The sequence below is a fragment of the Pyrgilauda ruficollis genome, unplaced genomic scaffold (assembly GCF_017590135.1).
Source record: "Pyrgilauda ruficollis isolate IOZ18807 unplaced genomic scaffold, ASM1759013v1 scaffold215, whole genome shotgun sequence".
In the NCBI taxonomy this organism is placed as follows: domain Eukaryota; kingdom Metazoa; phylum Chordata; class Aves; order Passeriformes; family Passeridae; genus Pyrgilauda; species Pyrgilauda ruficollis.
This window is the reverse complement of record NW_024520873.1, coordinates 80,673-105,248: the sequence shown is the minus strand read 5'-3', so window position 1 is coordinate 105,248 and position 24,576 is coordinate 80,673. Positions and strand designations below refer to the sequence as shown.

Genomic DNA, 24,576 nt, shown 5'->3' with positions numbered 1-24,576 from the left:
CGGGGGCAGCGGCCGGGGGGGCGCTGAGGGGCGCGGGGCCGGGGCGAGCGGGGCTGGAGCCGGGAAGCGGCGCCGCCGCCGCCCCCCCGCAGCCCCCCGGGGGTCCCGGAGCGGACGGAGCCCGGCTCTCGGGGCTGCTCAGGAAGATGCACTTGTTCCGGAGCTCCAGCTACGAGGTGCGGCTGGAGGGGGCCGGGGGGAGCCTGCCCCTCATCCAGGGAATCCGCTGGGTGAGTGGGGAACGGGGGAGCGTGTCCCCAAATCCGCTGGGTCAGTGGGGGGAGCGTGTCCCCAAATCCGCTGGGTCAGTGGGGGAGCGTGTCCCCAAATCCGCTGGGGGAGTGGGGAACAGAGGAGTGTCCCCAAATCCGTGGGTGAGTGGGGAACGGGGGAGAGTGTCCCCAAATCCGCTGGGTGAGTGGGGGGAGTGTGTCCCCAAATCCGCTGGGGGAGTGGGGCCGGGGTCTCCCCAGCCCCGGGGATGAGAGGAGGGGCGGGAGTCCAGGAGTGCAGGGAGCCAGGTGAGGGTGGAAGGAGCCAGGTGAGGGCACGGGGAGTGAAGCCAGGCGTGCAGGGAGCCAGGTGAGGGCACAGGGGGCCAGGTGAGGGCACAGGGGGGGCCAGGTGAGGGCACAGGGGGCCAGGTGAGGGCACAGGGGGGGCCAGGTGAGGGCACAGGGGGCCAGGTTAGGGCACAGGAGCCAGGTGAGGCTGCAGGTGAGCTGCGCAGGCTGCTCCGGGCGGAGCGCAGTGGAACGGGCGGCCAGGCGTGAAGCGATCCCGGTGCCAGGTGCCCGGCGGCGCATCCCAGCAGGAAGGACATTCCCGGGAGGACATTCCCGGGGGGACATTCCCTGGAGGACATTCCCGGGGGGACATTCCGGGGGCACGCAGTGTTCCCCGGCTCCCCCCACCCCGTTCCCTCAGCAGGGATTTGTCCCCTGGCATCGCCACCTCCCCGCCCGGCTCCGCGCTGGCCCCGGGAGCTGGGGGGGTCCCGGGGGTCTCCCAGGCCCTGCTCCCGGCCCCTCCTTGTCCCCTCTAGGCAGGGAGGTGACCCTGGAGCCCTGGCAGAGCTTCCGGAGCTTTGAGTCCTTCCCCTTCCCTCACTGCTTGGCCTGGGACACTTTTGAAGAAAAAAGTGGAATTATTTTAGGGGACAACTCCCCCTGGGGCATTTCCACAGAGCACAGGGACTCTCTCCCAGATAAGTTTTCCTCGTTTTTCCCCTTTCTTCCCGATTTATTTTTCTCTCCAGAACTTTTAGGAACGGTCTTTGGGGAGGGCTTTTGAGGGGCACTAAGCCTGGGAAGCTGGGGGAGGAGCAGGCCTGGAGCATTCCTGGGATGAACTGGGATCAATCCCACCAGCCTGGCAGCGGTGGCGCAGCAGGAGTGTCCCCTCTGCAGGGGACACCTGGGGATCGAGGGGAAAGGAGCTGATGCCACCAGGGAAAGGGGGATTTTGTCCCAGCACAGCCATTCCTGGGGCAGGTGAGAGGCAGGGAAGCGCCTCAGGAGCCACGCAGGTCCCTTGTCTCCATCGCTGGAAACTCCTCCCGGCGTCCTGGCTCTGTCTCATCCCCCTTGGGATCTGATCCCAGCGCCAGCAAATCCCTCCCGGCCCCAAAGGACAGCGGTGGCTCCGTCCTCCGTCCTTCCCAGGGGACAAGTGCCACTGTGCCAGTGACAAGTGCCACTGTGCCAGCCCCCGCCGCGTCCCTGGCGAGGACAGCAGAGCCAGAGCAGGTCCCTGACCCCATCCCGGGAGATGCCGAGCCCCATCCCGGGGGACTCCCAGCCCCATCCCGAAGGACGCCCAGCCCCGTCCTGGGGGGACACTGAGCCCCATCCCGGGGGATGCCGAGCCCCGGCCGGCGGAGGCTGCGGAGCTGCGGATGGGCGAGGACTTTCTCCGGAGCCGTGAGGCCCGAAATAGCCGCGCTTGTTTTCCTCGGGATCCCAAACAAAAGCGGCCGCGAGCGCGGAACGGCCGCTGGCGGCCTTGGCCGGGCGCCCGGCGCTGCCGGAATCCTGGAGAAAGGCAGGATCCCGGCGTGTCCCGTGGGCAGGAAGATGGAAAAGGCAACTCCTTAGGAAGCTGCTTGGAGCCACGCTGTGACACGAGAGGGGGGTGGGGGGCGTCCTGCAGGTCCTGACCCGGGGTGGATGCTCCAGGGAGGGGGTTTGGGGACAGCGGCGGGGTTTGGGTGATTCCAGAGCCGTCCTGGCAGCAGAGGAACCCCGGGAAGGAGGAATCTGATCCTTGAGCGGGGTTTTTGTGTCTCTTTCGGTGTCCTTGGAGCCTGGCTCTGTGCCCCAAGGACAGAGCTCGCTGCCGGGGGACAGCAGAGGCCCTTTGGGGACCTGGGCAGCGGGACACCCAAGGTGGCACCTGGACCCACGGGGTGGCACGAACCTGCTGCACCCAGGAGGTGACAGGGACATCCTGCACCCACGGGGTGACACAGACCTCCTGCTTCCACGGGTGGCAGGGACATCCTGCACCCATGGGGTGACACAGATCTCCTGCTCCCACGGGTGGCAGGGACATCCTGCACCCATGGGGTGACACAGACCTCCTGCTCCCACGGGTGACAGGGACATCCTGCACCCACAGGGTGACACAGACCTCCTGCTCCCACGGGTGACAGGGACCTGTGGCTCCCACGGGGCGGCACCTCCGTGTCCCCGGAGCAGCCCCGTGCCCCGGCCGCCTCCCGGCTCCCGTTCACAAACATTTGCTCGGTGCGGTTCCTTCTCCTCGCAGCCGTCACGGGGCTCGGCAGAGTTTGCAGAGCGCCTGAGTCACCGTGTCCCTGCCTTGGGGACACTGTGGCCAGCTCGGGAGCGCTGTCCCAGCCTGGGTGACACCGTGGCTAGGTGACACACGTCCCCCAGGACCTGCAGCGTTCCCAGAGCTGCCAGTGGCTCCTCGAATTCCTCCTGAGCCGTTGCAAAGTGCTGGGAGCAGGTGAAGGCTCGGCCTCGAGGATCCTGCACTAATTAACTCCTGTACTAATTAACTCCTTAATTGGAAATCCATCCGGACCGTCCCCCTGCCGTGGGATTGCCCCAACCTCCCCCACCCGGAGCCCGCAGAGCCCGGGAGGATCCCTGCAGACGCTGCTTTGGGTGCCCTCCCCGCATCTGCGGGGCCCCCACAGCCGGGAATACCCGGAGGGGACCCCAGAATCCCCCTGGGGGTGCCCCCCGTGCGGGTGGGTGGGTGTCCCTCGGGGGGGCGGCCATGCCCCGTGCCGGGTGAGCGCTCCCGGGGCCGGGAACTGGTCTGACGGGTGCGGGCCGGGCTTGTTTATCCAGGGCCGTGGCCAGGAGGGAGCGCGGCTGCCTCGGTCCCCGCGGGTGCCTCGGTCCCCGCGGGTGCCTCGGTCCCCACGAGTGCCCCGGTCCCCGCGGGTGTCCCGGTCCCCGCGGGTGCCCCGGTCCCCACGAGTGCCCCGGTCCCCGCGGGTGTCCCGGTCCCCACGAGTGCCCCGGTCCCCGCGGGTGCCTCGGTCCCCGCGGGTGCCTCGGTCCCCACGAGTGCCCCGGTCCCCGCGGGTGTCCCGGTCCCCACGAGTGCCCCGGTCCCCACGAGTGCCTCGGTCCCCACGAGTGTCCCGGTCCCCACGAGTGCCTCGGTCCCCACGAGTGCCTCGGTCCCCGCGGGTGTCCCGGTCCCCACGAGTGCCCCGGTCCCCGCGGGTGTCCCGGTCCCCGCGGGTGCCCCGGTCCCCTCGGGCAGCGCCGCCACCGCGGCTCGGCCACCTCTGCCCCGCGATCCGGGCGTGGCCGCGGGGACAGGGGCTCGTCCCTCCGTGCGGTTGTTTTCACCTGGAGCATCCCCGAGGGGGAGAGATGGGAGAAAAATGAGCTGGAGAGGGGGACCTGAGTCAGGATCTGCGGGCAGGAAATGGGTGCTGGATTCAGGAAATTGGTGCTGGGTTCAGGATTTGGGTGCTGGGTTCAGGACCTGGGTGCTGGGTTCAGGACCTGGGTGCTGGGCTCAGGATTTGGGTGCTGGGTTCAGGATCTGGGTGCTGGATTAAGCATTTGGGTTCTGGATTCAGTAGTTGACTTCTGGATTCAGGATTTGGGTTCTGGATTCAGTATTTGAGTTCTGGTATCAGGATTTGAGTTCAGGGTTCAGTATTTGAGTTCTGGTATCAGTATTTGAGTTCTGGTATCACGATTTGAGTTCTGGATTCAGGATCTGGGTGCTGGGTTCAGGATCTGGGTTCTGAATTCAGCATTTGGGTTCTGGATTCAGGATTTGAGTCCTGGATTCAGGATTTGAGTTCTGGGTTCAGGATCTGGGCTCTGAATTCAGGATTTGGGTGCTGCCCCCGCGCCTGGTGAAGAGCTGAAGCTGCTCTGGGGGTGCCAAGACCCCCCCCCCCCCCCCCCCCGCAGCTGTTTGGGGTGATGGGGGCACAGCAGAGCCCCCACAGCCCCCAACGCCTTCCCCTTTGCTTTTCCAGACCCCGCTCCTGGACTCAGAATCCAGCCTGGACTATGGCCACAGCATCACCCAGGTGGGGGGGCTGGGGAAGCCCCCGGGAGGTGAATTTGGGGAGGCTGGGGTGGGGGCTGAGGGGCTGGAGCACCCCCACACTCCAGAGCCATCGGGGTGCTCCTTGGCCTCAGCCATTCCTGGGGTGGGCGGTGGCAATCCCGGGGCACTGAGGGGACGGGTGACAGCCCAGCCCCCCACCCACGAGCTCCCTTGTCCCCCTGCCACCCTCAGGCATCCTCGGAGAAGATCTGGAGGGCCGGCAAGCTCCTCTTCGCCCACCTCAGCACCTCCCGGCCCGGCCTCATCCGCGACCACAAACACCACCTGCGGCACCACCGGTGCGACGGGGGCTGGGGGGACCCTCGGGGGGCTCCGGGGGTGCTGTCCCGGGGGGGATCTCACCCCGTGTCCCCCCCTCAGGCAGTGCTGCTCGGGGAAGGACTTGGTGGATTGGCTGCTGAGCGCCGGCGTGGCCATCCAGACGCGCAGCCAGGCCGTGGGCATCGGGCAGGTGCTGGTGGACGGAGGGGTCCTGACACACGGTGAGGGATCGGGGGGGCTCCGGGGGGGGATCTGGAGGGGGTGCAGAGCCGAGCTGATGGCTGCTGTCCCCCCGCAGTGAGGCAGGAGTGGCACTTCCAGGACAAGGACACGCAGTTTTACCGCTTTGCCGAGCTGGAGCTGAGCCCCGAGCCCGGCGCGGGGCCGCGGGACCCCGAGGAGCTGCTGGAGGCTTTGGGGTTCCTGGCCCAGCTGGGCCCCGACGCGCTGCTCTCCATGGCCCTGCGCAAGCCGTGAGTGCCCCGGGGGGCCTGGGGGGGCTCCTTTGCACCTTCTGGACTCTTTGGGACCCTGCTCGGGGGGTCTGGAGCTGCCACGGGGCTGCTGAGGGTGGGGGGATCCAACAATGTCACCCGAGGAGGGGAGGGGGCTGGGGAGGGGGCTGTGCCCTGGGTGGGGGGCACAGGGAGCCGCTGACCCCCCGGCCCCCCCAGGCCTGCCCAGCGCACGCAGGACGAGCTGGAGCTGATCTTTGAGGAGCTGCTTCACATCAAAGCCGTGGCTCATCTCTCCAACTCGGTGAGCGCGGCCGTGTCCCCAAACCCTGCGGGGTCGGGGTGTCCCCTGGGCCCCAAATTCTCCTGAACCCATCAATTCCTGTCCAGGCATCCTCCCCTGCTCCCCAAATCCTTCTGCACCCCTTTCTTTCTGTCCAAGCATCCTCTCTGACCGTTTCTGTGCCTCCCTCGGCCCTTCCCCGCCGTTCCCCGATCCGTGTCCCCTGCTGGCCCGGCCGGGGGTGACAGCGCTGTCCCCTGGCGCAGGTGAAGCGGGAGCTGGCGGCCGTGCTGATGTTCGAGGGGCACCAGCGTGCGGGCACCGTCTGTGAGTCACCCTGAGTCACCCGTGAGTGGCACCGGGGTGTCCCCAGCCTGGGGACACCGGAGCCGTTCCCAAAATTGTGGATTTTTTTCCCCCCCTTTTCCCGGGTGCTGTCCCAGTGTTCAGCCAAGGTGACAAAGGCACCTCCTGGTACATCATCTGGAAGGGCTCGGTCAACGTGGTCACCCACGGCAAGGTGGGTTTGTCCCCGCGCTGGAGGGACACTTTGGGGACACCCTAGGGACCTCCCAGTGTCACCATTCCTCATTTACCCAGGGCTTGGTGGCCACCCTGAAAGAGGGGGACACCCCGGGGACACCCCAATGTCACCATCCCTCACCCCCTGTGCTGTCCCCAGGGCTTGGTGGCCATCCTGCACGAGGGGGACACCTTGGGGACACCCCAATGTCACTGTCCCTCACCTTCTGTGCTGTCCCCAGGGCTTGGTGGCCATCCTGCACGAGGGGGACACCTTGGGGACACCCCAATGTCACTGTCCCTCACCTTCTGTGCTGTCCCCAGGGCTTGGTGGCCACCCTGCACGAGGGGCACACCCCAGGGACACCCCAATGTCACCATCCCTCACCCTCCGTGCTGTCCCCAGGGCTTGGTGGCCACCCTGCACGAGGGGCACACCCCAGGGACACCCCAATGTCACCATCCCTCACCCTCCGTGCTGTCCCCAGGGCTTGGTGGCCACCCTGCACGAGGGGCACACCCCAGGGACACCCCAATGTCACCATCCCTCACCCTCCGTGCTGTCCCCAGGGCTTGGTGGCCACCCTGCACGAGGGGGACGACTTCGGGCAGCTGGCGCTGGTGAACGACGCCCCGCGGGCGGCCACCATCCTCCTGCGCGAGGACAATTGTCACTTCCTGCGCGTGGACAAGCAGGACTTCAACCGCATCCTCAAGGTGGGCTCGGGTGGGGGGGATTTTGGGGGGGATTCTGGGGAATCCCAGCCGGGTTGACAGCAGGATTGTCCTCCAGGACGTGGAGGCCAACACGGTGCGGCTGAAGGAGCACGGCAAGGTGGTGCTGGTGCTGCAGAAGGACCTGCAGGGGGGCAGCGGCCAGGCGGCCTCGGCGCAGAGCAGCAGGTGACACTCCTGTCCCTTGTGACAGGTGACAGCCCTGTGTCCCCCTCTGGCAGGTGACACCCCTGTGTCCCCCTCTGGCGGGTGCCAGCCCTGTCCCTGTCCCCATTTGGCGGGTGACAGCCCTGTCCTCCTCACAGTAGGTGACACCCCTGTGCCTGTTCCCCTCGCAGCAGGCGCCCCCTTGTGGCAGGTGACACCCCTGTCCCTGTCCCACTCATGGCAGGTGACACCCCTGTCCCTGTCCCCTGAGCAGCAGGTGACAGCCCTGTCCCTGTCCCCCTCATGGCAGGTGACAGCCCTGTCCCCTGAGCCACCCCCTCTGCCCTTTCCAGCCTCCCTCGGGGCTGTTTTTGGGAGGAACAAGGGGACGAGGAGCAGGGACACCGGCCCGTGGTGGCACAAACCTGTGGTGGCACCGCTGGCACCAGCCTGTGGTGGCCCTGCCACGGCCACAGTGTCACCTCTGCTCCTCCTGTCCCCAGCAGGTACCTGGTGATGGCCGGGACGCCCGAGAAGATCCTGGAGCACCTGCTGGAGTTCATGAGGCTCGATGCCACCCTCTATGACCCCGTGGGTAGGTGGGGGTGTCCCCTCTGTGTCCCCCTGTGCCGGGGACCATCCCAGAGCCACCCGTAGACGGGGCTGGGGACAGGCAGGGGGAGCGGCACCGAGCGGGGCTCCTCATTCCCGGTGTCCAAGCCCAAATCCCGCTCGTGCCTCCCTGGGATCGCTAAAAACCCCAAAACCCGAGGTCGGGAGAGGGCGGCGGCTCCGGGGTGGGGAGCGGCTCCGCCGCGCCTCTCGGTCTCCCTCTGCCTTCGGAGAGGAGAAACCTGGGCGAGCCGGGAGCCAGGAGATGTCCCCAGCGGGTCACAAATCCCAGCTGGGGACACTGTCACTGCTTGGAGCCGATCCCCGGGATTTGCGATCCCACCCCAACGATCCAGCCCCTCCCGCGGGGTTTAGGAACAAAATCTGTCCCCATGGTGGGGACAGCCCAGCCCAGGCAGGGCACGGGGGATCCTTGGCCGGGTCCCCGTGTCCCCACGGTGCTGGGGACAGGAGTGACGGTGCCCTGTCCCTCGCAGACACGCTGCTGGGGGATTTCCTGCTCACCTACACCGTGTTCATGCCGACCTCGCAGCTCTGCCGGGCCCTGCTGCACCAGTATCCTTCTGTGCGGGAACTGGGGGGACTGGGCTCCGCCACACGCTGGGGACACGCTCAGCCCGGTCCCTGTCCCCTCGGGGGGAGCCCCAAATCCCTTTCAGTCCTCTTGGGCGCATCCCCGTCTCCTGTTGTGACATTCCTAGGGGTCCCTACCCCTCTCCTCGTTTTACTGGTGCCCTTGACTGGTCCCAGTTTCCGCGCGGAGCCGCTGGAGGGCTCGGAGCAGGACAAGGCCACCTACTCCCTGCGGAAGCGGCGGAAAATCCTGCGGCTCGTCAGCCAGTGGGTGCTGCTCTACGGGCGGCTGCTGCAGGGCGATCGCAGCACCACGGCGCTGCTGCAGGTACGGCCAGAGTGACACGGCCAGGGTGACACGGTGACACCGCGAGGGCCGGTGGGGACTGCCCCGCGCTCACCCCCGCGCCCCCTGTCCCCGCAGAACCTGGCGGATCTGGCGAGCCGGGACCCCCAGCTGGGCGGGCTGGGCCAGGAGCAGGGCCAGGAGCGGCGGCGACCCCGAACGTGAGACCCCCCCCCAGTGTCCCCTCAGTGTCCCCCAGTGCCACCGCGGGTGCCCAGGGGCTGCGCTTCCCCAGGAGGAGCTCTTGGGGCGGGTTTGGTGCCACCTTGTCCCCGGTGTGGGGGTTCCCTGCCACAGGGAGGGTGGCACACGCAGCCAGGTGGGGCAGGGGGCTCGGAGGTGGCCGGAGCCCCAGGGGGTGGCCAAAATCCCGGGGGTGGCTGGTCCCAGTTCTGTTCCCAGCAGGAATGGTGGCTCCATCATCCCCCTTCCCCTCCTGCAGGCTGGAGAACGGTGACGGCAGCGTGTCCCCCCAGCCCAAGGTAGGGACCCCCTGAGGGGTGACAGGGCAGGATCTGGGTCCCCTCTGCCCTTTGGGGACACACCACAGGAGGGGCGGTGGCTGCAGCCGTGTCCTCCCGTCTGTCCCACCTTTGCCAGGCCCGGAGCTCGGGAATGTGGAGCCCCGAGGAGGCGATCCTGGACAGCACCTGCACCCTGAGAGCGCAGGACAAAGGTATTGCCCCCCAGCAGGGACTGTCTCCCGCGGCGTGGGGACACTTTTGTCCCTTTGAGACACTTTTGTCCCCTCCCCAGTGCCCTACGAGATCTTCAGGGCCGACCACTCGTGCCTGGTGTCGGTGCTGCCCGTGAACGCCGCCGTGCGGGACGTCCTGCGGGCCCTGGCGCCGCGGCTGCGCCAGGACCGGGAGCACGTCCTGGTCAAGGTGAACTCGGCTGGAGGTGAGGGGACGACCCCGGGGTGGCCTTGTCCCCGTGCCCAGCTGGGATCTGTCCCCTCCTCCATGCCAGCCCGCCCTTCCCTCCGCGCAGACCGAGCGGTGCTGCCGCAGGACGCCGTGGGGGTGTTCACGGCGCTGGGCCTCAACGAGAGGCTCTTTGTGGTCAGCATGGACGAGCTGGGCAACCTGGTGAGTGCAGGGTGGGGGTCCGGGCTGGGCAGCACCGGGCAGACCCCCCCAAGAGGGGTTGGGGGCTGCGGTGCCTCGGTTTGGGGCACCCACTCCTCCTGGGGTTTGCTGAGGGCAGGAGGGGTCAGGGGTCCTGTCCTGTGTGCAGACCCCCCACCCTGAGCAGCTGGGCCCCCACGCCGGCTCCTCGGACACCCTGGATCTGATCAGCTCCAAGGACCTGGCCAGCCACCTCACCGACTACGACTGGAACCTCTTCAAGAGCATCCACCAGGTGCGGCCTGTGCTGGGAGCAGCCAGGAAGGGGTCAGGACACCCCTCACCTGCCGGGGAGGGGGGTCAGGACACCCCTCACCTGCCGGGGAGGGGGGTCAGGACACCCCTCACCTGCCAGGAAGGGGCTTCAGGACACCCTGCACCTGCCAGGGACAGTGTTCAGGACACCCCTCACCTGCTGGGAAGGGGGGGTCAGGACACCCCTCACCTGCCAGGAAGGGGGGTCAGAACACCCCTCACCTGCCAGGGACAGTGTTCAGGACACCCCTCATCTGCCAGGGAGGGTGTTCAGGACACCCCTCACCTGCCGGGAAGAAGGGTCAGGACACCCCTCACCTGCCGGGAAGGGGGGTCAGGACACCCCTCACCTGCCGCTCTCCCAGGTGGAGATGATCCACTACATCGTGGGGCCGCACAAGTTCCGCGAGGTCGCCACGGCCAACCTGGCGCGGGTGATGCGGCGCTTCAACGAGCTGCAGTTCTGGGTGGCCACCGAGCTGTGCCTGTGCCCCGAGCTCGGGCGGCGGGCGCAGCTCCTCCGCAAGTTCATCAAACTGGCGGCACAGTGAGTCCCTGTCCCTGTTGCTGTCCCCGTCCCCGTCCCCGTCGCTGACTTGTCCCCGTCCCCGCCTGCAGCCTCAAGGAGCAGAAGAACCTGAATTCCTTCTTCGCGGTGATGTTTGGTGTGAGCAACACGGCCGTGACTCGCCTGGCCAAGACCTGGGAGGTGACAGCAGGGGGACAGCGGGGGGACGGTGGGGCCTGGGGGGTGGGACAGCCCCTAGGGTTAGGGTTAACCCTAGGGAGGGGCAGCCAGGGGTCTCTGGGTGGGACGGGGGGGTCTCTGGGGAGGGACAGGGACCCCATGATCCTGTCCCTGTGCAGAGGTTGCCCCACAAGATCCGGAAGCTGCACTCGGCCCTGGAGAGGATGCTGGTGAGTGCAGCCCCCTGCCCCCTGTCCCCTTCCCTGCCCCGTGTCCCCCTTCCTGCCCCATGTCCCCTTTCCTGCCCCATGTCCCTTTCCCAGTGGGATTTGCCCCTGGAGCAATGGGGAGGGGGTGTGGCTGTCCCGCCTGTCCCCCCCATCCCCTGTGTCCCTGCCTGTCCCCAGGACCCCTCGTGGAACCACCGTGTCTATCGCCTGGCCGTGGCCAAGCTGAGCCCCCCCATCATCCCCTTCGTGCCCCTGCTGCTCAAAGGTGGGTGTCTGGTTTTGGGGACCCTCTGGGCGTGTCCAGCACCCCCAGGAGCCCCGCTCTGACCCCTAAACCCCCCCAGACATGACCTTCATCCACGAGGGCAATCGCACTCTGGCCGAGAACCTCATCAACTTCGAGAAGATGGTGAGAGTGGCGGTGGTGACCCCTCCAAGGGCCCTGCTGTGCCCCTCTCCCCTGGCACGCAGAGCTCTGCCACTGCACAGCCAGGGGTGTCCCGGCGTGGTCACAGCCAATGCGGGGACAGAGATTTTGGGGATCCAAGTGGGGCCAGGTGGCAGCAGGTGACCTCTGTGCCTCACCCACAGCACATGATGGCCAAGACCGTGCGAGTCCTGCAGCGCTGCCAGGGCCACGCGCATGGTGAGCGCTCCAGGGAGCTGGGGAGGGGGCCTGGAGCAGCCCCTGGGGACAGGGCTGGGGCCCTGGGGACACAACTGAGCCCCTGGGAACGCGGCTGAGCCCCCCACGTTCTCTGTGTCCCCCCAGCGCCGCTGTCCCCGCTGCGGAGCCGCTCCCCGCACCGGCCCGAGGACGCCAAGGCCGTCAGGATCTCCACGTGTACGGCTGGAGCCTCTCAGCCCGACCCCTGACCCGGCCCCGCGGGACCCCCAACCCTCTGCGGGGGTCCCTGAGCTGAGGGAAGGGGGATGGAGGTGGAGGGATCCATGGGGGATCCATGGGGGATCCATGGGGGGATTCGTGGGGGGATCCATGGGGGGATCCACAGGGGATCCACGGGGGATCCAAGGGGGGATGGAGATGGAGGGATCTATGGGGGGATCCATGGGGAGATCCATGGGGGGATTCGTGGGGGGATCCATGGGGGATCCATGGGGGGATGCATGGGGCATCCATGGGGGGATGCATGGGGGATCCAAGGGGGGATGGAGATGGAGTGATCCATGGGGAGATCCATGGGGGATCCATGGGGGGATCTGTGGGGGGATCCATGAGCCAGTCCAGAGCGGTTGTGGGAGGTTTGGAGGTCACAGAGGGGGTCCATGGGGTGATCCTGCAGGGAGGGACAGGCTGTGCCAGGGGATGGAGGGGACCCCAGCCTCGACCTCATCCCTCCCTCCCCGCAGGCTCGGAGCAGTCCCTGAGCGTGCGGAACCCCGTGTCCACCTGGGCCTACCTGCAGCACCTGAGGGCCATCGACAGCCAGAAGGAGCTGCTGAGGCTCTCCCGGGAGCTGGAGCCCTGAGGGGAGCGGGGCTGGAGCGGGGACGGGGGCCTGGAGCAGGGATGGGGGACCAGAGCAAGGATGGGGACCCAGAACAGGAATGGAGGCCCAGAGTGGGGAGGTGGGCCTGGAACGAGGATGGGGGTCCAGACCAAGAATGGGGCCTGGAATGGGGATGGGGGCCCAGAGCAAGGATGGGGGCTCAGGGCAAGGAAGGAGGACCAGAGCAGGGATGGGGGCCCGGCTGCCGGCGGCAGGGCAGCCCCTGGCTCTGCTCCCGGTGGCCCCAGGCTGTGCTGGAGCTGCCCCAGAGCTTGGCCATGGACTCAGACCCGGCCCCGTGGGGCAGCCGGGCCCCGCTGAGCTGCGGGCAGGTGAGGGCAGAGCAATAGAGGTATTTTTGTACTCACGGCTGCGCTCCCCGTTCTTCTCCGAGCCCGGGGTCACCCCCTGCACCTGCACCCCCGATGTCACCTGGGGGACGGCCCCGGAGCTGCCCCAGGGGAGGTGACACAGCGCTGGCACCAGGAGGGGACAGCTCAGGAAATGACTGAGGGCTGAGGGAGAAGCCAAACCCGGCCCTTATTGCACCAAACGCCGCTCCCGTGCCAGCTGGCACCACCCGGGGCACGGCAGGGACCGCTCCCTGCTCCGGGAGGGGTCCTGGGCATCACCCCCCTCCTCGGGAGCTGTTGGGGGTCGGGTCTCACCTGCCCAGGTGGGGGGCACGGGGTGTGAGCCTCTCCTTGGGGGGGGACACCCTGTCCCAGGGCTGTGGCTGCTCCCAAGGCAGCGGGGTCGGGTGCCAGGTGAGCCCGGGGCTGCCCCCAGGAGCCCCCAAGTGCTGACCCTGCCTGGAACTGCCCCAGGCCAAGCCAGGGGTACCTGGACCACCAGGACCAGCTGGCACTGGCCACCCCAGGGCTGGCGAGGGGGTGGAGAAGAGTCTGGAGCAAATCCTGCGGGTTTTGGGCTGAGGTTTGCTGGGAAAACACGGCAGGGAGTGAGGAAGAGGAGGCAGAGGCTGGTGGTGCCCCTGGGGGACCCTCCCAGCGCTGCTGGGGCTCCGTTACTCCCCTGAAAATGCCCCTGCTCAGCCTCAGGACCGGGAACATTTTCCATCCGGGGTCAGCTGGGAGAGGAAGGGGCTGTGACCCCCCCCCCTCCCCCAGGCATGGCTTGAGCCCCCCAGGGCATGGAGGGTCCCTGGGGCAGCTCTGGGCTCACCCCGGGAGTGGGACCAGGCTGGGATGACCCCAAACCTCACCTCGGGGCCGTGCTGGAGTTTTGGGCTTTTCTGGAGGATCCCGAGGCTCCAACGAGGCCGATCCGTGCCGGGGGTGGGGGGGGTCACAACCTCCGGAGCTGCGTTAGGAGAGCTCATTACCCGCAATTAACGCTGCTCCCAGTTCACACCAGTTCACACCAGTCCCCCGGAGCGCCAGGCCCAGTCAGGGACCCGGCTGTGCCCCCGGTGCCCAGTTCTGGGGGGGTGGGCAAAGCCCCCTCCCGGGACCCTCCCCCGCAGCCTCGGCCGCCCCCGGGGGTCAGGCCCGGGAGCTGTGGAGCAAGCCCGGGATTCTGGATTTACCAGCCCTCCTCCCACTGCGGGCAGCCTGTAATTAGCCGCGCGCTTAATGAGTTTTGGGGAAGTTCGGGTGCAGCCCGCCCGTGGAGCCCTCGCTGCCATCACGCCCCTCCCTCCCTCCCCCCCACAAATAGCCGCAGCTCCGGGGAGCTCCGGCATTCCCGAGCCGATCCCGGGACTCCCGAGGGACGATGGAGCCCTGGATCCTCCTGCTGGGGGCAGGGATCGCCCTGGGCTGCGTGTCCGGCCGTGAGTAACCAGCGGGGTCCCGGGGGGCGGGCTGGGGGCGCTGCCCTCCACCAGCAGCTCAGCCTTACTGGGATAACTGGGATGGAGCCAGCCGGGCTCCGCGGGGGAAGGGGGATTTTCCGTGCTGGAAATCCAGCCCGGGGTGGGGGTGGGTTGCCTGGCCCACCAGCTGGGTCCTGGTGTGTCTGAGCCTGCTTTGGTCCTGCAAAGCTCAAGGAACCTTCTTCTGGCTCCTCCTTTCCATTTATCCATGGAAAAAAACAGCTTTGGGAGTTTTCCAATCCCAATCCCGGATCCACCTTCCCCCTGTGGCCGCTGGGGCTGCTCAGGTGGCAAACGCAGCGCAGGGTGGGCTGTGCCCGACCCCGAGGTACCCGGGAGGGGCTCAGGGGGCTCTGGCTTTAAGGATGGGCTTGGGGCCACCAGGATTTGGCAGCCGGGATCCCACGGGGGTAAGGAGGTGCTGGCAGTGCCGAGTTCTTGCACAAAGCTGTGAACTGTGATGCCCTGGCACTGAGGACGGGATTTCGTCACCCCCGACGCTGCCAGGAGCTCGTATCTGATGTCCCAGGAGAGGATGAGTCCCCTTGGGATGAGAGACGAGGAGTTTTGCAAGGCCAGCTCACAGGAGAAGCTCCAAACCAGCTGGGAGCAGGAGTTTCCCAAACTCCCGAGTGAGTCCTGAGCTCCCAAATTTTCTGAGTCCTGAGCTCCCAAATTTTCTGAGTCATGAGCTCCCAAACTCCTGAGTGAGTCCTGAGCTCACAAATTTCCTGTGTGAGTCCTGAGTTCCCAAACTCCTGAGTGAGTCCCCAAACTCCTGAGTCCTGAGCTCACAAATTTCCTGTGTGAGCCCTGAGCTCCCAAACTCCTGAGTGAGTCCCCAAACTCCTGAGTGAGTCCTGAGCTCCCAAATTTTCTGAGTCATGAGCTCCCAAACTCCTGAGTGAGTCCCCAAATTTCCCGTGTGAGTCCTGAGCTGTTCCAGAAGGAAAAGCCGTGGTGAAGGTGGCTGGGAAGCTTGGCTGCCTCGTGGTCAGTCCTGAAACTCCTGAGTGAGTCCCCAAACTCCTGAGTCCTGAGCTCACAAATTTCCTGTGTGAGCCCTGAGCTCCCAAACTCCTGAGTTCCCAAACTCCTGAGTGAGTCCCCAAACTCCTGAGTCCTGAGCTCACAAATTTCCTGTGTGAGCCCTGAGCTCCCAAACTCCTGAGTTCCCAAACTCCTGAGTGAGTCCCCAAACTCCTGAGTCCTGAGCTCACAAATTTCCTGTGTGAGCCCTGAGCTCCCAAACTCCTGAGTTCCCAAACTCCTGAGTGAGTCCCCAAACTCCTGAGTCCTGAGCTCACAAATTTCCTGTGTGAGCCCTGAGCTCCCAAACTCCTGAGTTCCCAAACTCCTGAGTGAGTCCCCAAACTCCTGAGTCCTGAGCTCACAAATTTCCTGTGTGAGCCCTGAGCTCCCAAACTCCTGAGTTCCCAAACTCCTGAGTGAGTCCCCAAACTCCTGAGTCCTGAGCTCACAAATTTCCTGTGTGAGCCCTGAGCTCCCAAACTCCTGAGTTCCCAAACTCCTGAGTGAGTCCCCAAACTCCTGAGTCCTGAGCTCACAAATTTCCTGTGTGAGCCCTGAGCTCCCAAACTCCTGAGTTCCCAAACTCCTGAGTGAGTCCCCAAACTCCTGAGTCCTGAGCTCACAAATTTCCTGTGTGAGCCCTGAGCTCCCAAACTCCTGAGTTCCCAAACTCCTGAGTGAGTCCCCAAACTCCTGAGTCCTGAGCTCACAAATTTCCTGTGTGAGCCCTGAGCTCCCAAACTCCTGAGTTCCCAAACTCCTGAGTGAGTCCCCAAACTCCTGAGTCCTGAGCTCACAAATTTCCTGTGTGAGCCCTGAGCTCCCAAACTCCTGAGTTCCCAAACTCCTGAGTGAGTCCCCAAACTCCTGAGTCCTGAGCTCACAAATTTCCTGTGTGAGCCCTGAGCTCCCAAACTCCTGAGTTCCCAAACTCCTGAGTGAGTCCCCAAACTCCTGAGTCCTGAGCTCACAAATTTCCTGTGTGAGCCCTGAGCTCCCAAACTCCTGAGTTCCCAAACTCCTGAGTGAGTCCCCAAACTCCTGAGTCCTGAGCTCACAAATTTCCTGTGTGAGCCCTGAGCTCCCAAACTCCTGAGTTCCCAAACTCCTGAGTGAGTCCCCAAACTCCTGAGTCCTGAGCTCACAAATTTCCTGTGTGAGCCCTGAGCTCCCAAACTCCTGAGTTCCCAAACTCCTGAGTGAGTCCCCAAACTCCTGAGTCCTGAGCTCACAAATTTCCTGTGTGAGCCCTGAGCTCCCAAACTCCTGAGTTCCCAAACTCCTGAGTGAGTCCCCAAACTCCTGAGTCCTGAGCTCACAAATTTCCTGTGTGAGCCCTGAGCTCCCAAACTCCTGAGTTCCCAAACTCCTGAGTGAGTCCCCAAACTCCTGAGTCCTGAGCTCACAAATTTCCTGTGTGAGCCCTGAGCTCCCAAACTCCTGAGTTCCCAAACTCCTGAGTGAGTCCCCAAACTCCTGAGTCCTGAGCTCACAAATTTCCTGTGTGAGCCCTGAGCTCCCAAACTCCTGAGTTCCCAAACTCCTGAGTGAGTCCCCAAACTCCTGAGTCCTGAGCTCACAAATTTCCTGTGTGAGCCCTGAGCTCCCAAACTCCTGAGTTCCCAAACTCCTGAGTGAGTCCCCAAACTCCTGAGTCCTGAGCTCACAAATTTCCTGTGTGAGCCCTGAGCTCCCAAACTCCTGAGTTCCCAAACTCCTGAGTGAGTCCCCAAACTCCTGAGTCCTGAGCTCACAAATTTCCTGTGTGAGCCCTGAGCTCCCAAACTCCTGAGTTCCCAAACTCCTGAGTGAGTCCCCAAACTCCTGAGTCCTGAGCTCACAAATTTCCTGTGTGAGCCCTGAGCTCCCAAACTCCTGAGTTCCCAAACTCCTGAGTGAGTCCCCAAACTCCTGAGTCCTGAGCTCACAAATTTCCTGTGTGAGCCCTGAGCTCCCAAACTCCTGAGTTCCCAAACTCCTGAGTGAGTCCCCAAACTCCTGAGTCCTGAGCTCACAAATTTCCTGTGTGAGCCCTGAGCTCCCAAACTCCTGAGTTCCCAAACTCCTGAGTGAGTCCCCAAACTCCTGAGTCCTGAGCTCACAAATTTCCTGTGTGAGCCCTGAGCTCCCAAACTCCTGAGTTCCCAAACTCCTGAGTGAGTCCCCAAACTCCTGAGTCCTGAGCTCACAAATTTCCTGTGTGAGCCCTGAGCTCCCAAACTCCTGAGTTCCCAAACTCCTGAGTGAGTCCCCAAACTCCTGAGTCCTGAGCTCACAAATTTCCTGTGTGAGCCCTGAGCTCCCAAACTCCTGAGTTCCCAAACTCCTGAGTGAGTCCCCAAACTCCTGAGTCCTGAGCTCACAAATTTCCTGTGTGAGCCCTGAGCTCCCAAACTCCTGAGTTCCCAAACTCCTGAGTGAGTCCCCAAACTCCTGAGTCCTGAGCTCACAAATTTCCTGTGTGAGCCCTGAGCTCCCAAACTCCTGAGTTCCCAAACTCCTGAGTGAGTCCCCAAACTCCTGAGTCCTGAGCTCACAAATTTCCTGTGTGAGCCCTGAGCTCCCAAACTCCTGAGTTCCCAAACTCCTGAGTGAGTCCCCAAACTCCTGAGTCCTGAGCTCACAAATTTCCTGTGTGAGCCCTGAGCTCCCAAACTCCTGAGTTCCCAAACTCCTGAGTGAGTCCCCAAACTCCTGAGTCCTGAGCTCACAAATTTCCTGTGTGAGCCCTGAGCTCCCAAACTCCTGAGTTCCCAAACTCCTGAGTGAGTCCCCAAACTCCTGAGTCCTGAGCTCACAAATTTCCTGTGTGAGCCCTGAGCTCCCAAACTCCTGAGTTCCCAAACTCCTGAGTGAGTCCCCAAACTCCTGAGTCCTGAGCTCACAAATTTCCTGTGTGAGCCCTGAGCTCCCAAACTCCTGAGTTCCCAAACTCCTGAGTGAGTCCCCAAACTCCTGAGTCCTGAGCTCACAAATTTCCTGTGTGAGCCCTGAGCTCCCAAACTCCTGAGTTCCCAAACTCCTGAGTGAGTCCCCAAACTCCTGAGTCCTGAGCTCACAAATTTCCTGTGTGAGCCCTGAGCTCCCAAACTCCTGAGTTCCCAAACTCCTGAGTGAGTCCCCAAACTCCTGAGTCCTGAGCTCACAAATTTCCTGTGTGAGTCCTGAGTTCCCAAACTCCTGAGTGAGTCCCCAAACTCCTGAGTCCTGAGCTCACAAATTTCCTGTGTGAGCCCTGAGCTCCCAAACTCCTGAGTTCCCAAACTCCTGAGTGAGTCCCCAAACTCCTGAGTGAGTCCTGAGCTCCCAAATTTTCTGAGTCATGAGCTCCCAAACTCCTGAGTGAGTCCCCAAATTTCCCGTGTGAGTCCTGAGCTGTTCCAGAAGGAAAAGCCGTGGTGAAGGTGGCTGGGAAGCTCGGCTGCCTCGTGGTCAGTCCTGGCCGCCTGCTGGACCTGTCTGGTGGACCTGAAACCTCTCCACTTCTCCTGGTGTGGGCAGTGGGAGATTTTCCCTGATTATCCCACAGACAGGGCTCACGTGCGGGTTTGCAGCCAGGAACTGAGGGTTTGGGAAGCTCACGCTGTCCACAGCTCTGTTCCAGGCTCGTTTGTACTTCAGATGGTCCCTTCTGGAGCCTGGGCTGGGTTTGGAGCTGTGTTTTCCTGGAGGAACGAGGTCCTGAGTCAGGCCAGGGGCTCGAGGACGCGGCTCTGGCTGAGCTGACTCATCCCCGTGCCCGAAACCAAACTGGGAGCACTGGGAGAGCTCCGGCACCTCCCCAGTGCCCGGAGGATGGAGCTGGGCAGGGAATGTCCCCCTTTCCTGGGCCACAACTCCGTTTGGGAGCGCTGGGAGGGGTCTGGTCCCCGAGAAAGAGAAATATTTCTGTGCTCTGTGCAGCCAGAGAAAATCTTGGGGCAGGATCAGCCAAAAAGTCTCCCCTGGCTGGTCCAGCCAAAAACCCCCGGGGTGGCTGAGTGTGCCTGGGCCGTGTCCTTCTGTCCTGGGCCACCACCCCTGTGGCGTTTCCAGCTCTTCCCACAGCCCCAAAATGCTCCCAAGAGCTCCAGCAGCCCCCCCTACCCCCACCAGGGACAGCTGAGGGCCCTGCCGCGATTTAGGGTGGGTTTAGGGTTGGTTTAGGGTCGATGTAAGAATTTAGGGTCGTGTCTGAGTGAGGAGGAGGAGCCGTTCCCCTGCCCTGAGCCCGCTCAGGTGCCCCGTGGCGCTGGGGATTTGGGACTGGGGATTTGAGGATTTGGGATGATGCTGAGCCCGCCCCTCCGAGGGCTGAGTCAGGGTCGGGGCCCTGCTGGGACACGCTCGGGCTGCTGTGACACGCTCGGGCCGCTGTGACACCCCCGGGAGCGCGGGACCGGCACCGGGACGGGCTCGGTGGTGACGGGGGGAGCGTGGGCAGCTCCTGCCCTGCCCAATCCCGCCGGGATCGCGGCTGGAAAAGGAAGGGGATGAGCGAGCCAGGGGGGTTCATCCCAGTGCTGTTCTGGGAACGGGGCTGGGGCTGGACTGGTCGGACTGGGAGGGTCTGGGCAGCACCGAGCACTCCATCCATGGGATGTCCCTGCCCTGGAAGTTCTCCCAGCTCTTCTCAGGGGTTTCAGGAGAACCTCGAGACCCCCCCCATGCCAAAATCCTCCTGTTTAAAGGATTTACAGAGAATGGGAAACCAAGAGGGAAAACCAAGCCAAGGACACCCCCAGGAGCTGGGATTTGGGGGGCAAGGGAGCCGAGGGGTCCCCCAGCACCTGCGGGGCCGGGGTGACATCACCGAGCACAAACAGTCGGGGTGAGGTGACAAAGGGGACAAACAACGCGGGAAGGCGGCGGTGTCGGGAGCTTGATGCCACCCTCATGGCCTGGATGTCGCTGTCATCGCCTGGATGCCGCCCTCATGGCCTGGATGTCGCTGTCATCACCTGGGTGTCCCCGGACAGGATGAGCCGCATCAGGATTTGCCCCGGGGCCACCTTTCACCCGGGCTGGGCGAGCCCGCGGTGCCTCAGATGTCGGAGATTGCGGCGGCTCCGCCAGGGAGAGCAACGCCCGCTCCTCCAGGGCTGCCTTTGCCGGCTGGGCCGCTTTTCCATGGATCCTCTGGATCCCCTTCACTTTTCCATGGATCCACTGGATCCCCCTCATTTTCCCCTGGATCCCCTTGACTTTTCCCTGGATCCCTCCCCTTTCCCACGGATCCCAGAGCCGTCCCCAGCCCCCGCTGTCCCCACAGACGGATTCTCCAGCAGCAGCGATTCCATCACGGACCGGGAGCTGCTGCAGCTCTCAGAGCAGCTCTACGGGCTGGACCACAACAAAGCCCGGCCCAGCGACGTCGCCATCAACCCGCAGCACCTGGCGGGCCCCGACGAGACCGGGGACAAGCAGGACCGGTCCCCGCAGCCGTGAGTGGCACCAGGGGAGGGACAGCGGCCCCGAGCTGGGGGGAAGGGAGCTGCAATTCCAGCAATTCTCCCGCAGGCTCTACAAATACGTGAACGAGGAGCTCTTCTCCAAGCCCACCTACGCCAGCTTCATTAAGCTGCTGGATAATTACCAGAGGGCCACGGGCAGGGAGGAGGAGGTGACGACCGAGGAGCTGCGGGAGCAGGAGCGTTTCCTCGAGGAGGTGATGAAAACGGAGCTGATGAAGAAACTCTTTGTGTTCCTGCAGGGAAAAAGTGAGTGTGGAGCGGGGAATGGGGGAATCCCGAAGGGAGACAATCCAAAGCGGCTCACTCCATTTTCAGGAGGCTTTTAAAAATCAAATTTTATTTTAATTTTTAGTTATTTTTAATGGGTTTTTTTAAAATAAAAACCCCATTTTTATTTTAGCATGCATGCTTTTTATGTGTTCTTACAAAACTCCTAAGTTTACACTTCTCTCATTGGTCACGAGAGACAAACAAATTGCTCATTGGGATAACTGCAGATTTCTCTTATTTATCCTTTTCTTTCTTGGTTTCTATGTCAACGACCTTGGTAGGAAATTCTTTCAGGGGTAAACATGGATCCTCTTATCAAACTTCTCTCCGGTTCACAGGAGTCTCTGTAAAACCTCTTCCACAAAGCCCCAGCCAGGGAACACCTGGGACGGCCACAGGGGGGAATCCAGAGGGAGAATTCCCGAGGGACAGCGTGGGGAAGGGATGGGGAACCCTGCTGGTTCTCAGCTTCCTTTTTCTACCTCTGCTGAGGTCGGAATTGAAGGCACTCAAGATGATATTTCACATTCAGACTCAGGTGTTTATTGTTTCTTATCAATGCTACAGCCTCACAACCCTGAGTTCTGCAGTCCTTCATTAACCAGGCACAAAATGGCCAACAATCTCTTGTTACAAGGTGTTTTAAGGCTAAACTATCTAATTAGGAAATAGCACCTAAATTATTTTCACTTTCAACCGAATAACTCATCCCCCAAAGTCCTCAATGCGGATTTTTCTGTCCAATTACAAAACACCACCCAAACCCATGAAGAAGAAGGAGGAAGAACAACCTAAAACCTCCACCTTGCTCCGTATTTATTACTACATTCCAAAACCCCAAACTCTAAGTTTTCCACCCTGTGACATCACAAACTTCTAATCAAACCACGCACCCGTAATCCCAGCGCTATCAATCAATTTTGGAATTGATTGATTGATAGCACTTCTTCATGGCCTCGGGTCAAATGCAGCGCTCTCCTGGGGGTCAGAGTCTGTCAGCACAGAAAACCTAAATTTCTCAGCACCCACAAGTCCAGCAGAGCCCCAGCTCTGCCTCTCCCTGCTCCTGCCTTTCCCTGCAGACCGCTACAGCTCCGAGCAGGAGTTCCTGCAGGATCTGAAGCAGATGTGGTTCGGCCTCTACTCCCGAGGGGACGGAGAGCGCGATTCCAGCGGCTTCGAGCACGTCTTCTCAGGTACAGCCCTCCCTGGGGTGGTGTTCTCAGGTACAGCCCTCCTGGGGTGGTGTTCTCAGGTACAGCCCTCCTGGGAGTTCTCAGGTACAGCCCTCCCTGGGTGTTCTCAGGTACAGCCCTCCCTGGGTGTTCTCAGGTACAGCCCTCCCTGGGGTGGTGTTCTCAGGTACAGCCCTCCCTGGGTGGTGTTCTCAGGTACAGCCCTCCCTGGGTGATGTTCTCAGGTACAGCCCTCCTGGGGTGGTGTTCTCAGGTACAGCCCTCCTGGGTGTTCTCAGGTACAGCCCTCCTGGGGTGGTGTTCTCAGGTACAGCCCTCCCTGGGTGGTTTTGAGCCCTGTTCTCAGGTGCAGCCCTCCCAGGGCAGGTGTTCTGAGGTGCAGCCCTGCCCAGGACAGTTTTGAGCTCCTGTTCTCAGGTACAGCCCTCCCTGGGCAGGGGGCTCATCCCAGCGTCCCCTCTGTGTTTTAGGGGAGGTGAAAAAGGGAAAAGTGTCTGGATTTCACAACTGGATCCGCTTCTACCTCCTGGAGAAGCAGGGGGTCGTCAACTACTTCAGCCACAACTTCAACGGGCCGGTGAGAGCTCGCGGGGGGCCCACGGGGATGAACCCACAGATCAGGGGTGCTCCCCCTGCCCCATCCCCTCTGTGGGGTGGGAAGGGCTGGAACCCACAGCACCAGGGGCGAGAGGGGCTCCCAAGCCATCAGGGAGAGATTTGGGGCCGGGGGGCTCTGCCGGGACCCCCCAGCCCGGCCAGGAGCTGCTCTGGAGCCTCCCTGGGGAGGGTGGGAGGGTTCCTGGCTGGGCTGGGCAGGGATTCCCACCCTGCTGAGCCCAGACCCCGCTGCCCCGCAGTGGGACACGTACCCCGACGTGCTGGGGCTGCAGTTCAGCTGGGACGGCTTCTACAAGGAGGTGGGCTCGGCGTTCATCGGCTGCAGCCCCGAGTTCGAGTTCGGCCTCTACTCCCTCTGCTTCCTCGCACGGCCCGGCCGGGCGTGAGTGCTGACCCCGCGTCCCTCTGTCCGTCCCGCGTCCCTCTGTCCGTCCCGTGTCCTTCTGTCCGTCCTAAATCCGGCCCTGGGGCCAGCGGGGCCTCCCTGAGCCCCATCAGGGCTGAGGCTGGCCCTGAATTTGGGGAGGGATGGGATGGGATGGAATTGGGATGGGGATTGGGATGGGATTTATGGGATGGGGATAGAAATGGGGATGGAATGGGGATTGGGATGGAAATGAGAATTGGGATGGAAATGGAAATGGGGATGGAATGGGGATTGGGATGGGGATGGGATGGGATGGGATGGGATGGGATGGGATGGGATGGGATGGGGATGGAATGGGGATGGGGATGGAAACGGAAATGGGGATGGGGTGGGGATGGAATGGGATGGGGGTTGAAATGGGGATTGGGATGGGGATGGGGATGGAAACAGAAATGGGGATGAGGTGGGAATGGGGATGGGGGTGGTGATGGAAATGAGGATATGGATGGAGATGGCCATGGAGCAGCATTGGCTGGGGACACCAAGCGCATCCTGGAGATGGGACTGTGGCATGAGGGGCTCAGGGCTGGAGCACCGTGGGTGTGGGGACACCAAGAGCCCCCCGGAGCCCCCTCGGTGTGACTCAGGCACAGAGCAGGGTGGTGACAGGCAGTTCCCCACAGGTGCCACCTGAGCCTGGGCGGGCACCGCCTGAGCGTGCAGACCTACCCCTGGACCAAATCCACCTACGGCAGCGGCAGGAGGTTCATCGCCACCGCCTACGTGATGTCACCCTGAGGGGACACGGCTGGGGGCGAGCACCGGGGCCGCCCCCGCGCTGCTCGGGGCCGCTCCGGCCCCACGGGAGCGGCTGCGCTGCGGGCCCGGCCCGGGGGGGGGGTCCGAACCCTGCGGGGAGGGGAGGAGGGGAGACCCCCAGACCCAGCCGCGTGTGGCGGGCCGGGGCTCGGCAGGAGAGCGGCGGGAAGGGAAGGATTGGGCACGGAAAGGAGGATCCTGAGCGGAATAAAAGCTGCCCTGGCTGGAGGAGCGTTGGGTTGTGGGTGCAGCAGCCCCCCCTTTATCCCCCCGCGCCCCATTTCTCCCTCCATTTGTCCCCTCACCCCCTCTCTGAGCACTCCCCTCCGGTCTTGTCCCCTCCGGACACCTCCGGTCCCGGGGGTTCTGTCCCCTGGAGCCCCTCCTCGGGAATTCGGCTCTGCCCCGGGTGCCTCCCCCCGCCCCCGCCCAGCTGAGCTCTCCCCGGAGGCCGCGGTTCCCCAGAGACCCCCAAACCCCCCGAGGTGGGGCTGCTCGGGGCTCCAGCTGCTCCAGCACTGCCCCCAGGGGCACAAAGCAGAGCTCGGGGGGCAGCGGCACCCCCAGGCCGGCACCCCCCGGACCCCCCCTCCCTTCTCCGGGCCGGGCCGTGGAGGTGACGCCCCCCCTCTCCGGA

At 63.6% G+C, this 24,576-nt stretch overlaps 2 protein-coding genes across 3 annotated transcripts; both read left to right on the top strand.

Annotated features, from left to right (window-relative positions):
• The first annotated feature begins 6 nt into the window (after positions 1 to 6).
• RAPGEF3 (Rap guanine nucleotide exchange factor 3) lies at positions 7 to 12,710 on the top strand. 2 transcript variants are annotated; one of them, XM_041468205.1, is made up of 27 exons: positions 7 to 230; positions 4,484 to 4,537; positions 4,750 to 4,856; positions 4,939 to 5,060; positions 5,138 to 5,312; positions 5,514 to 5,598; positions 5,844 to 5,904; positions 6,021 to 6,097; positions 6,670 to 6,816; positions 6,893 to 7,002; positions 7,488 to 7,576; positions 8,091 to 8,169; positions 8,365 to 8,515; positions 8,612 to 8,694; positions 8,976 to 9,015; positions 9,134 to 9,209; positions 9,290 to 9,436; positions 9,527 to 9,624; positions 9,773 to 9,898; positions 10,284 to 10,465; positions 10,537 to 10,627; positions 10,786 to 10,836; positions 11,014 to 11,101; positions 11,181 to 11,245; positions 11,428 to 11,482; positions 11,609 to 11,680; positions 12,208 to 12,710. In XM_041468205.1, exons 1-27 carry the CDS (start codon positions 147 to 149, stop codon positions 12,324 to 12,326), a joined length of 2,634 nt encoding a protein of 877 aa, XP_041324139.1. In that variant the 5' UTR covers positions 7 to 146; the 3' UTR covers positions 12,327 to 12,710. The 2 variants fall into 2 exon arrangements, with proteins under 2 accessions (XP_041324139.1, XP_041324138.1); XM_041468204.1 differs by having other exon boundaries at positions 7,485 to 7,576.
• Positions 12,711 to 20,100: 7,390 nt separating this feature from the next.
• On the top strand, positions 20,101 to 24,511 carry ENDOU (endonuclease, poly(U) specific). The gene is made up of 7 exons (XM_041468241.1): positions 20,101 to 20,245; positions 20,468 to 20,639; positions 20,716 to 20,915; positions 22,022 to 22,135; positions 22,606 to 22,712; positions 22,993 to 23,135; positions 23,804 to 24,511. Exons 1-7 carry the CDS (start codon positions 20,101 to 20,103, stop codon positions 23,916 to 23,918), a joined length of 996 nt encoding a protein of 331 aa, XP_041324175.1. The 3' UTR covers positions 23,919 to 24,511.
• Positions 24,512 to 24,576: the final 65 nt, after the last annotated feature.